At 44.9% G+C, this 13036-nt stretch overlaps 1 protein-coding gene across 1 annotated transcript; it reads left to right on the forward strand.

Annotated features, from left to right (window-relative positions):
- Positions 1–1257: 1257 nt before the first annotated feature.
- Positions 1258–5096, forward strand: LOC308161501 (beta-2-glycoprotein 1-like). The gene is made up of 8 exons (XM_080535524.1): positions 1258–1515; positions 2165–2341; positions 2698–2794; positions 3031–3107; positions 3345–3533; positions 3806–3985; positions 4605–4802; positions 4939–5096. The coding sequence occupies exons 1-8, from the start codon at positions 1446–1448 to the stop codon at positions 5001–5003; spliced, it is 1053 nt and encodes a 350-aa protein (XP_080391650.1). The 5' UTR covers positions 1258–1445; the 3' UTR covers positions 5004–5096.
- The last annotated feature ends 7940 nt before the right edge of the window (positions 5097–13036 follow it).

The raw sequence follows: 13036 nt of genomic DNA on the forward strand, positions 1-13036 counted from the left end.
ACATGCTAACTCCCCCCTGTCTATATACCCCCCTGTGAATAGGCCATATAAGTACACGTTTTCATAATAGATATTCTCAGATTCCTACCGATCACCTGTTTTTTTAATTATCTTAGGACTGTGTTGATTGTTAGCACCTAGGGCTTGCATTTAAATTTCGTCGCACCTGTTACAATGACAATAAAGATCATTCATTCAGATAGTGACAGAGACACTAGACTCGTCTGTCATGAAAAGAGAATGAGATCTAACACACCAACATTCAATAACTAAAGTTAATGAATAACAGACATGACAGAGATAGTGACAGAGACACTAAACTCATCTGCCATGAAAAGAGGACCTACAGTGTAGGTATGCACACACTCATCAAACAAAGGCCTGCAAAGGAACCAATCAAAACAAAGACCAAGTGGCAGATGTAATGCGGAATAATAGGCCTGCAAATATGACAGGAAAAACAAAGACAAACAATGCAACAGAGAGAGAGTGAATGTTTGCAATGTGGCTTTATAGCCAAGATATTTCCACATCATCAAGCTACACAGTACAGTTAAGGCCAATGCGCACGGCGTGCGATTGTGTCGCACCGCCGAATTCGATTCCATTGTTTTGAATGAGACAATGCACACGGCGTGCGATGCGATATTGTCGCACGACAACATTCGATTCTCAATTCACACCACCGAAGTCAACAACACGGCCCATCTTATATGGGATTACAAGACACCTATATTACATAATAATAACAATCGAGCATGTAGGCATACAGCAACATGAGGAGAAGACAAACAACTGTTCATCTGTCTGTGAACTGAACATGAATAAAACTGTCTGTCCTACCAATGAACCATTACAGAGGGGGGGGGGGGGGTAAGATAAAGAACAAAAAAAGTCAGGACAGACACTTATTTTGTTTGGTGTGATAATTGTGAATTTTCCATGTGTACTGTTTTGAAATAAATAATTGATTACAACAACAAAAAACTACAGTAGATATGCGCTGATTCCCATGGACTCCATTACGCAGACAATTGTAATTGTATCATTTACAACAACACGTAGCCTACATCACATCATTGTATCGTTTTGCTTTAAAAGGCTGTCAATACCAATATTATCCCACAAGAATTGTGTAGTTCACCGTTCCTCTTTTGCAATAACAACAGCAGAAGAGTGGTGGTGGGAGGTTATATTATTTCAACATCATGGCTGGGTCACAGCTCAATACCCACTTACGGTAAAATGTGCCACGGTAAGCGGACAAAGGGTCAGAGAAGTTACTTAAGCCGTATCTGTTTACTTTGAGAAACACAAACAAGAGAGAGAAACGACACACAGGCTCACATTTGTACCCTGTAAACACTGGAGAGCAGACCTGCTGTAATCAGGGGGATTTTTTACCCAGACACGTAAAGGAGGAACAGACTCGGACCTTACAGAAGATGGCCTCTAATCTGACCCTCCTGCTGTTCTGTCATCTTGCTCTGTGTACGACTATGGTGATGTCCAAAGGTAGGTGACAGTAACTGTAGATGTCAATTGACTGTTCTTATCTCATGTACTGTATTGATGTTGCTGCCATTTGTGCTTGAATGTCTTGTCTCCCCGGCATGTTTGTGCTTGCTCCAATTGTGCTTGATATGTTTGTATGTCCTGCTCCATTTGTTTGTGTTTGCTGCAATTGTAATTTTTTAAACTAATGTATTTTATTTTAGGGAGCCTATTGTCAACTGGCCCGGGGACTACAGTTGGAAATTAGCCATGTAGGCTAAAGCTGCTCCATTTACTGTTGTTACAGTTAATTAATGGGGACTGTCCATACATCATAAACTAATAAACTAAACTACACTATCAGTCTATGCGAATCCATTGTGTTTTTTTCTGTGATGTTTTGTTTATCTTATTCCTGTATTGCTGACTATGTTTTAGTTTTTTGTAACTCAATATAAATGTTATACAGAGGGTGTTAACAGAACACCTGACTACATGTGGTTGGATGTGTTCCTTTTCCGTCTCAGTTTGTTGTGGCTTGATACTAGTGCTTTATAATCCAGGGGTAGGTTTAATTTGTCTCAGGGAAACTATCCTTGTGTGTGTTTATGTACTTAGTACATTGACCCTTCGTCTTCCCCCTCGTAACTTTCGTCTCCCGCCCCCACAGCATGCGACCGACCCTCCCTGAGAGACAACATGGTGTTGGACGGATTTCAGAGGGTGTCTGCCCCCGGAGACAAAGTGAGGCTCTCGTGTAAACCAGGATACCAAGCAACATCAGGCGATAACACTATCGTCTGCGATTCTACTGGAAAGTGGACCAGGATTAGACTTGAGTGCATACGTGGGTCTCCATCACCATTGTTGTTTACATGTTTTATTTATTTTGTTTTCCTTTATTTTACCAGGAAGTCCCATTGAGGTCTGAATACGTCTTTTCCAAAGCGAGACCAAGCCAAGATAGCCAACGCAGAGATAAAACGTTATTGACGAAAGTCAACAAGTAGTTGTTTGGAATTTTTCTTCATGTTACACAACTAAATCTTATCAGCATTTGTCAATAAAAAGTGATTCAGTTAAAAAATGACAGAGCTTTATAAAGGAAAGCATTATACGACACGTATTTACAATGTGGTCCTATGAATACGGGAGTGTCTTCTGAGTCATGATGCTACTGACCCATACCTCTTCCTCTTACAGCAAGGGTGTGCCCCACCCCACAAATACCACCTCATCTAAATATGGAGAAAATAGACTATGTGTACCAGAGTATAGTCAACTACACCTGCGAAGAAGGGTATGATCAAGTCACATAATTGGACAGCCTAACGTTGTCTGTGTTTTAAAATCCTATCCCATATTTTACTCAGTTGAAGAAGCTGTGATGATTGGATGCTGTATGTACAATGGATGGTTGGATGGAAATATAGCTGCATGACAGCGGGCTGCATGTGTATGAAGCTGTCTCATATATGACAAGATATTGGCATGGACCAGTAATAACCTGTAACAGCTGAGTGTGGTGGTCCACAGGTATATTCTGCATGGGGCCAATAGCAGTGAGTGCCTAGCCGACGGGACCTGGAGTGAACCGACACCTGAATGCAAACGTAGGTACTACATCCACATAACCTATGAATATTATTCATATATACATGAATATTGCTTATACAAGATTTAGACTATGGATACATACTTTTGGACATTCCTATGAGCACAGTAGACCTACATGTGTATGTATCATATGCAATATGATTTAGTCAGACTTTCATAATGTGGTTCTATTGACAAAAGTCCATAATGCTCTGCCAATCTATCTTAGTTGTAAATTCTCTCTCTTCTACCAGCGGTTACCTGTGGTCCAGCTCCCATCCCCAAATATGGAACAATGGTCTACGACAATACGTTGAAAGATGAAATCTTCGAGTATGGCTTCGGTGGGACGTACGACTGTCTGCCACCGTTCGTCCTGTTTGGCAATGTGAGAGGGTCATGCACCGCCCACGGCAACTGGACTGAAGCACCTGAATGTAAAAGTAAGTGTAAATAATTAGTCATGCCTTTTATCTATCAAAGAATGCAAAGTCATTGCACTCCTTAAGGGCTCCAATTTGCATGGGCCCAAAAAAGTGGCTATATTAAAAGTAATATTTCTAGTACTGGAAGTACTGCAACTAGCGTACCCAAGCAGGAAAAAGTATACTTAAGTGTACTGAAAATAGATTGCAGGAGTAATTAATATGATTACAATATATTTGTGTGTTTCTACACTTACTTGAAATACACTAAAATACCTCTGCCTCTCCAGTTGTGACCTGCCCTCCTCCGAGGGGCATATGGAACGGTTACATGACCACCAGGGCAAACAGAGAGCACAGCTACAAGGAGAAAGTCAGATACAGCTGCAACCCAAACTTTTCTCTGGTTGGGCCTGTCGAGACTGAGTGTCAGGAGACCGGGGAATGGTCACTGAAGCCAGTCTGCAAGGGTAAGATCATGGATCCTGAGTAACACTTGTTAAGAGGTAGTGCATAAGAATTGTTTTATTGTTTAATTGAACGTATTTGGATAGCTGAGCTAGTTCTGATCTACCGGTCCGTTCACAGTCTGGTCCCTGTAGCAGAACCCTGTTCAGTGCCACAGTGAGGGTTCTACTGTACTTGGTGTCAAGAAAGTTTTTTTTAACATAGAATAATGTAAAAAATATCATTGGTTTCAAAGCCATGTAGAGTATTTCTTTGCCTGGCTGCTTTATTATTTTAGAGACATTTCTGATACATTTTATATAAACTGGTATCTCAACTATGTCTGCGAAAATATCAATGTCATGCTTACTTAAAGGTCTACACAGCAGACCATACTCATGTATGGATAACATTGCTGCAATATTCTATTTTATGAAAATATATAAAGATTTAGGCTTGTAATACAGACAATGCTGTTCGAGTACAGTCATGTTCATCTGCTAGATGAAGCTATGCTAACCCTCTAGGCTGCTGTGGAAAATGGAATGGCAGGCGTTTCGCAGATGGTGTCACTTCTCGTCAACAGACAACAAAAATTGTTTTGGACCCTTTTCCAAGATTGTCTTCCTCTTTGGTTTACAGCCCATTGTCCCATTGACGTTAAGAGAGGAACGGTTCTCTACATTGGAAGGAAAGTCTCGGTTAAAGACCTGGAACCCAAACAAATAAATCATTTAGAAATGATATCTTTCTACTGCAAGGACAAGGCCAGAGAGTGTGGCTATCCTGTGTCAACGCAGTGCATCGATGGAAAACTCAACATCCCAGCATGCTTTGATGGTGAGATTTATTCCAGGGGTCCAGTATTCCAGGGTTTCTCACAATTTTGCCTAATCGTAACCATATTTGTGTGTGTGTGTGTGTGTGTGTCTGTCTGTGTCTGTGTGTCTGTGTGTGTATGTGATTTCTCTCCTAGAACCTGGATGGGTTCATTTTGACTGGTATTCAGGTGCCCTCCCTTCAGAAATGCCCGCTTGTTGAAGCACAGAGAAGCCTGATACAGTGAAATGAGGAGAAGACAAACAACTGTTCATCTGTCTGTGAACTGAACATGAATAAAACTGTCTGTCCTATCATTCACTCAGGATGTTTCTATTAAAAAACAACCATTAGAGATTAGAAAACGCATTGGAAGATTCCAATTGAAAAAATTAATAGACCATGATGCATGGTGTTTTCAAATATGTCACAAGGTGTCAGTGTTGCATAGCTGTACTTTTATTGGGTTAGGGTTAGAGAAAGAAAAGAAAAGAGAGAGGAGAAGAAGTCCAAAGTTCCCTATCTTAAATGTTGCCTGCAAATGAATCGCGTGTGCGCAGCTTATGTCCAATCACAACAATGATTTTGTACAGTTCAGTATAATATTTATTTAAATAATATTCACTCTGTCTTTTAGTTTCACAATCAAAAATCCCTCAAACTGTTCACTCTGTCTCAGCCAGTCTATCGCACTGTCTCAGTCAGCTTAGCTAGCTATCATAGCTCAGCTCATTAACCATAATGGCAAAAAAAAAAGAAAAAAAAAAGGCAATACGTAAATAATTAGTTTGTAAACCTTAGTTAGTTTGTAAACCTTTTTAGCCTTTCAGAATTGCATTTAATGCAAATTAGTTGATTACATCATTTAGCTACTTCTAGCTACTTTAGGGAGAGCCAACAGCTACTACCATGTTCCTATTGTACATGCTGCCCCTAGGTCAGATCCTGGCGAAATTCAGCATTTCCTTTAACTGCTTCGCCGATGACGTGCAGGTTTACCTTCCCTTAAAATTAACCCAAAGGGAAAACCACACTACAGCCCCTGCTTGACTGCCTGGCCGAAATAAAGTGCTGGATGTCAGAAAACTTTTTAACCCTCAATGAAAAAAAAACTGAGGTTATTGTTTTTATTTGTGCCCCCCCGGCCCCCCTCGTCGACGCCCTTGGTCTCCTGAGTTCCAACCTCTCCACCTCAGTTAGGAACCTTGGAGTAATTTTTGATAGTGCTTTTAAATTTGAAAAGCAAGTCAGCTCCGTAGTAAAAAATAGTTTTTATCATCTTAGACTCCTGGCCAAGACAAAGGCCTACCTCTCCCAGAAGAACCTGGAGAGTGTGATACATGCCTTTGTCACTACTCGCCTGGACTACTGTAACGCACTCTACGTGGGGATCGACCAGTCCCTGCTCCGCCGCCTACAACTCGTCCAAAACGCGGCTGCGCGCCTCCTTACGAGGACTAAAAAGTGGGACCACATTAGTCCAATTCTGTGCTCGCTCCACTGGCTGCCTGTGCGTTACAGCATTGATTTTAAATTATCCCTGACCGTTTTTAAAGCACTAAATGGACTGACCCCCCTTTACCTCTCTGAGCTCTTGCACCGCCACACCCCCTCCAGATCCCTCAGATCAGCAGACCAGCTGCTGCTGGTGGTGCCCAGAACCAGGCTGAAAACCAGGGGGAACAGAGCCTTTTCGGCTGCTGCACCTAAACTCTGGAACAGCCTCCCCCTCCACGTACGGGCCGCTCAGACCCTGGAGATTTTTAAATCCCTCACCCCCTCCCAAACCTTCCCTCCCTCCGTCGTCTCCGCCAACCTTGGCCCCCGCTGCCACCCCAGTGTCACGCGGCCCTGTGCGCCGTGCCCTGCCTACCCCGGACCTCACTGTGATGAGGAGGGCAGGGGCCACCACCTACAGCCGGGGCACCATGAGCGCAGGCAAGATGGGCACTGCCATCGACTCCTGCGAGGCGGAGTCGATGCATTCAGTCTCCAAGCTCTTTGCCTCAAAATGCCTGAGTGCCAAGAGGAGGAGCAGGGTGGCAGAAACCCAGGGCGTACGCAAGAAACTGCACCTCAGCATCGGCAGTCCAGAGAAGAGGCTCAGCTGGCGGGGGCTCAGCTTGGCGGGGGGCTCAGCTAAGACCCCCAGGAAGAGACAGGCCATCCCCAGGAGGGTGCCACCCCAGTGTCACGCGGCCCTGTGCGCCGTGCCCTGCCATGGTTTACAGCCCATTGTCCCATTGACGTTAAGAGAGGAACGGTTCTCTACATTGGAAGGAAAGTCTCGGTTAAAGACCTGGAACCCAAACAAATAAATCATTTAGAAATGATATCTTTCTACTGCAAGGACAAGGCCAGAGAGTGTGGCTATCCTGTGTCAACGCAGTGCATCGATGGAAAACTCAACATCCCAGCATGCTTTGATGGTGAGATTTATTCCAGGGGTCCAGTATTCCAGGGTTTCTCACAATTTTGCCTAATCGTAACCATATTTGTGTGTGTGTGTGTCTGTCTGTGTCTGTGTGTCTGTGTGTGTATGTGATTTCTCTCCTAGAACCTGGATGGGTTCATTTTGACTGGTATTCAGGTGCCCTCCCTTCAGAAATGCCCGCTTGTTGAAGCACAGAGAAGCCTGATACAGTGAAATGAGGAGAAGACAAACAACTGTTCATCTGTCTGTGAACTGAACATGAATAAAACTGTAATGGGGTCCATACTTAACCTACTTGCCCCATCTAACTTTCTACTTGCCCTGCCTAGGAGGTACCGTTGCCGGCTGTGCGGCACATACATTTCTCTCACAACATACTTCTAACTAAAATCTATTGCCGTTGATTGTGTGTAGAACACTACAGAACATGAGTTTCTTAAAAAAAAAAAAAAGCTATATTACATCAATCGTTAGGCTTTGGGTTAGCGTTAGGGTTAGCCTTTGGGTTAAAACGTTTATTGGGTTAGGTTTAGAGAAAGAAAAGAAAAGAGAGAGGAGAAGAAGTCCAAAGTTCCCTATCGTAAATGTTTAGGATTAGGCTTTGGGTTAGCGTTAGGGTTAGCCTTTGGGTTAAAACGTTTATTGGGTTAGGTTTAGAGAAAGAAAAGAAAAGAGAGGAGAAGAAGTCCAAAGTTCCCTATCTTAAATGTTTAGGGTTAGGCTTTGGGTTAGCGTTAGGGTTAGCCTTTGGGTTAAAACGTTTATTGGGTTAGGGTTAGAGAAAGAAAAGAAAAGAGAGAGGAGAAGAAGTCCAAAGTTCCCTATCTTAGGTCAACCCTGTGACCCTCTATCTGGGAGAAGGTGTGTTTGATGAAGGAATGGAAGTAGACATGGACATGGACCAAACCCCAGAGCCCTGCACCCAAACCCCTGTGGGTGGGTATTGTTTAATGCACAAAAAGTAATCCCAACAGTACTTTTTCGGTATTGTTTGCCCTGTTTTATACTTGGCATTGCCGTGGAAACACTGGCTTACGTGAATTAGAACAACGTTTTTTTTATAGTTACCATTATAGCAATATACAGGGCTTAAAGTGGGAAAAAATAGGACCAGGGGTGGACCCCGGACCCCCCTGGACTCGGGGCAAGCAAGAGCAGGACGACTGGGAGGCCACGGCGAAGGACAATCCCCAGAAAGAGAAGACGGCAGGACCCCAGGCCCATAGTGGAGCGCCCCAGAACCAGAGAGGAGCCTACCCATAGAATACCAAAATATATAAATATAAATGTTTTTTATATTGTAGCAATGAACAGCAAGGCTCGGAGGAGGCATGAGAGACTCCTTCAGCAGGCTGCAGTTATGCCAGTGTTGTGTAACCATGCATGCCACCTCCTCCGTTCTGCTCCTGCAGTTCTATTTGGGTGATGAGACAAAATGGCCAGGCGCCCAAGCCAAGACGGCAGGACCCCAGGCCCAGAGTGGACTTCACTATTTGTTTATCAATTAAGCAGGTAAAAGGTCTGAGTTGATTCCACAGCTGCGAGCAGCCATGCCTGATGCCATGCATCTAAGCTGTGGCACAATATCCCAGGGTGCCACCCCAGTGTCACGCGGCCCTGTGCGCCGTGCCCTGCCTACCCCGGACCTCACTGTGATGAGGAGGGCAGGGGCCACCACCTACAGCCGGGGCACCATGAGCGCAGGCAAGATGGGCACTGCCATCGACTCCTGCGAGGCGGAGTCGATGCATTCAGTCTCCAAGCTCTTTGCCTCAAAATGCCTGAGTGCCAAGAGGAGGAGCAGGGTGGCAGAAACCCAGGGCGTACGCAAGAAACTGCACCTCAGCATCGGCAGTCCAGAGAAGAGGCTCAGCTGGCGGGGGCTCAGCTTGGCGGGGGGCTCAGCTAAGACCCCCAGGAAGAGACAGGCCATCCCCAGGAGGGTGCCACCCCAGTGTCACGCGGCCCTGTGCGCCCGTGCCCTGCCATGGTTTACAGCCCATTGTCCCATTGACGTTAAGAGAGGAACGGTTCTCTACATTGGAAGGAAAGTCTCGGTTAAAGACCTGGAACCCAAACAAATAAATCATTTAGAAATGATATCTTTCTACTGCAAGGACAAGGCCAGAGAGTGTGGCTATCCTGTGTCAACGCAGTGCATCGATGGAAAACTCAACATCCCAGCATGCTTTGATGGTGAGATTTATTCCAGGGGTCCAGTATTCCAGGGTTTCTCACAATTTTGCCTAATCGTAACCATATTTGTGTGTGTGTGTGTGTGTGTGTGTGTGTGTGTGTCTGTCTGTGTCTGTGTGTCTGTGTGTGTATGTGAGTTCTCTCCTAGAGCCTGGATGGGTTCATTTTGACTGGTATTCAGGTGCCCTCCCTTCAGAAATGCTCGCTTGTTGAAGCACAGAGAAGCCTGATACAGTGAAATGAGGAGAAGACAAACAACTGTTCATCTGTCTGTGAACTGAACATGAATAAAACCGTAATGGGGTCCATACTTAACCTACTTGCCCCATCTAACTTTCTACTTGCCCTGCCTAGGAGGTACCGTTGCCGGCTGTGCGGCACATACATTTCTCTCACAACATACTTCTAACTAAAATCTATTGCCGTTGATTGTGTGTAAAACACTACAGAACATGAGTTTCTTAAAAAAAAGAAATTAGCTATATTACATCAATCGTTAGGCTTTGGGTTAGCGTTAGGGTTAGCCTTTGGGTTAAAACGTTTATTGGGTTAGGGTTAGAGAAAGAAAAGAAAAGAGAGAGGAGAAGAAGTCCAAAGTTCCCTATCTTAAATGTTTAGGGTTAGGCTTTGGGTTAGCGTTAGGGTTAGCCTTTGGGTTAAAACGTTTATTGGGTTAGGGTTAGAGAAAGAAAAAAAAAGAGAGAGGAGAAGAAGTCCAAAGTTCCCTATCTTAGGTCAACCCTGTGACCCTCTATCTGGGAGAAGGTGTGTTTGATGAAGGAATGGAAGTAGACATGGACATGGACCAAACCCCAGAGCCCTGCACCCAAACCCCTGTGGGTGGGTATTGTTTAATGCACAAAAAGTAATCCCAACAGTACTTTTTCGGTATTGTTTGCCCTGTTTTATACTTGGCATTGCTGTGGAAACACTGGCTTACGTGAATTAGAACAACGTTTTTTTATAGTTACCATTATAGCATTATACAGGGCTTAAAGTGGGAAAAAATAGGACCAGGGGTGGACCCCGGACCCCCCTGGACTCGGGGCAAGCAAGAGCAGGACGACTGGGAGGCCATGGCGAAGGACAATCCCCAGAAAGAGAAGGCAGCTTCTCAGAAAGAGAAGGCAGCTCCCCAGAAAGAGAAGACGGCAGGACCCCAGGCCCATAGTGGAGCGCCCCAGAACCAGAGAGGAGCCTACCCATAGAATACCAAAATATATAAATATCAAAGTTTTTTATATTGTAGCAATGAACAGCAAGGCTCGGAGGAGGCATGAGAGACTCCTTCAGCAGGCTGCAGTTATGCCAGTGTTGTGTAACCATGCATGCCACCTCCTCCGTTCTGCTCCTGCAGTTCTATTTGGGTGATGAGACAAAATGGCCAGGCGCCCAAGCCAAGACGGCAGGACCCCAGGCCCAGAGTGGACTTCACTATTTGTTTATCAATTAAGCAGGTAAAAGGTCTGAGTTGATTCCACAGCTGCGAAATGCCATGCCTGATGCCATGCATCTAAGCTGTGGCACAATATCGCAATGCATATTTCACAGGGCACCAACAGACCTATTGGAAAAATGACCACGACGGGTTTCTCAAGTGGCCGATATAGACCTTTATTAGCGTTTCCTGTCATTTAGAAACATGTGAGAAATGCTTATGATGTGTTCTGTTGTGTTTTCAATGTTGTAGCAGATTTAAAGATCTCCTCCAAAAGCCACTTTGCAGATCTGCAATGAAATGTGGTCCACGTTAAATGTTTAATTAGATTAGCTAAAACAACATAGCCCCTATAAGGTAAAAACTAAAACTAAAAAGCGCCACTGTGTTAAAATGCAACCATACGGTAGGGGTTTAGTGAACATTCCTCTCACGTAGCCTCAGTGTTGCCAATTTGGCGACTTTGTCACTATATCTGGCGACTTTCCAGACCCCCATGGCGACTTAATTAGTCAGAAGCAACCAGCGACAAATCTAGCTACTTTTTCTGGTCACTTGGAGAATTACTGTAAAACATCCCGAGTTCCACGATTCATGTTACAACCGAGCTCACGAGAGACGAGTAGGCCTACAGTCGCCCAGTAGAAAGCCTGGTGACGCGCGGTTAGCCTACAGAGAGGTTAGCCTACAGAGAGGTTAGCCTACAGAGAGGTTAGTCTTCAGAGAGGTTAGCCTACAGTGAGGATAGTCTACAGAGAGGTTAGCCTACAGAGAGGATTTCCGTCTACTCCTCTCTCCCTCAACTAACGCAGCAGACAGATCCCATTGTGACCGCTCTGACCAAGAGCTGCCTGCAAATGAATCGCGTGTGCGCAGCTTATGTCCAATCACAACAATGATTTTGTACAGTTCAGTATAATATTTTTAAAAATAATATTCACTCCGTCTTTTAGTTTCACAATCAAAAATCCCTCAAACTGTTCACTCTGTCTCAGCCAGTCTATCGCACTGTCTCAGTCAGCTTAGCTAGCTATCATAGCTCAGCTCATTTACCATAATGGCAAAAAAAAAAAAAAAGGCAATACGTAAATAATTAGTTTGTAAACCTTAGTTAGTTTGTAAACCTTTTTAGCCTTTCAGAATTGCATTTAATGATTACATCATTTAGCTACTTCTAGCTACTTTAGGGAGAGCCAACAGCTACTACCATGTTCCTATTGTACATGCTGCCCCTAGGTCAGATCCTGGCGAAATTCAGCATTTCCTTTCACTGCTTCGCCGATGACGTGAAGGTTTACCTTCCCTTAAAATTAACCCAAGGGAAAACCACACTACAGCCCCTGCTTGACTGCCTGACCGAAATAAAGTGCTGGATGTCAGAAAACTTTTTAACCCTCAATGAAAAAAAAACTGAGGTTATTGTTTTTAATTGTGCCCCCCCGGCCCCCCTCGTCGACGCCCTTGGTCCCCTGAGTTCCAAGCTCTCCACCTCAGTTAGGAACCTTGGAGTAATTTTTGATAGTGCTTTTAAATTTGAAAAGCAAGTCAGCTCCGTAGTAAAAAATAGTTTTTATCATCTTAGACTCCTGGCCAAGACAAAGGCCTACCTCTCCCAGAAGAACCTGGAGAGTGTGATACATGCCTTTGTCACTACTCGCCTGGACTACTGTAACGCACTCTACATGGGGATCGACCAGTCCCTGCTCCGCCGCCTACAACTCGTCCAAAACGCGGCTGCGCGCCTCCTTACGAGGACTAAAAAGTGGGACCACATTAGTCCAATTCTGTGCTCGCTCCACTGGCTGCCTGTGCGTTACCGCATTGATTTTAAATTATCCCTGACCGTTTTTAAAGCACTAAATGGACTGGCCCCCCTTTACCTCTCTGAGCTCTTGCACCGCCACACCCCCTCCAGATCCCTCAGATCAGCAGACCAGCTGCTGCTGGTGGTGCCCAGAACCAGGCTGAAAACCAGGGGGAACAGAGCCTATTCGGCTGCTGCACCTAAACTCTGGAACAGCCTCCCCCTCCACGTACGGGCCGCTCAGACCCTGGAGATTTTTAAATCCCTCACCCCCTCCCAAACCTTCCCTCCCTCCGTCGTCTCCGCCAAACTTGGCCCCCGCTGCCACCCCAGTGTCACGCGGCCCTGTGCGCCGTGCCCTGCCTACCCCGGACCTCACTGTG

This window comes from Nansenia antarctica, assembly GCF_963989245.1.
Source record: "Nansenia antarctica genome assembly, chromosome: 7".
NCBI classification, from domain to species: domain Eukaryota; kingdom Metazoa; phylum Chordata; class Actinopteri; order Argentiniformes; family Microstomatidae; genus Nansenia; species Nansenia antarctica.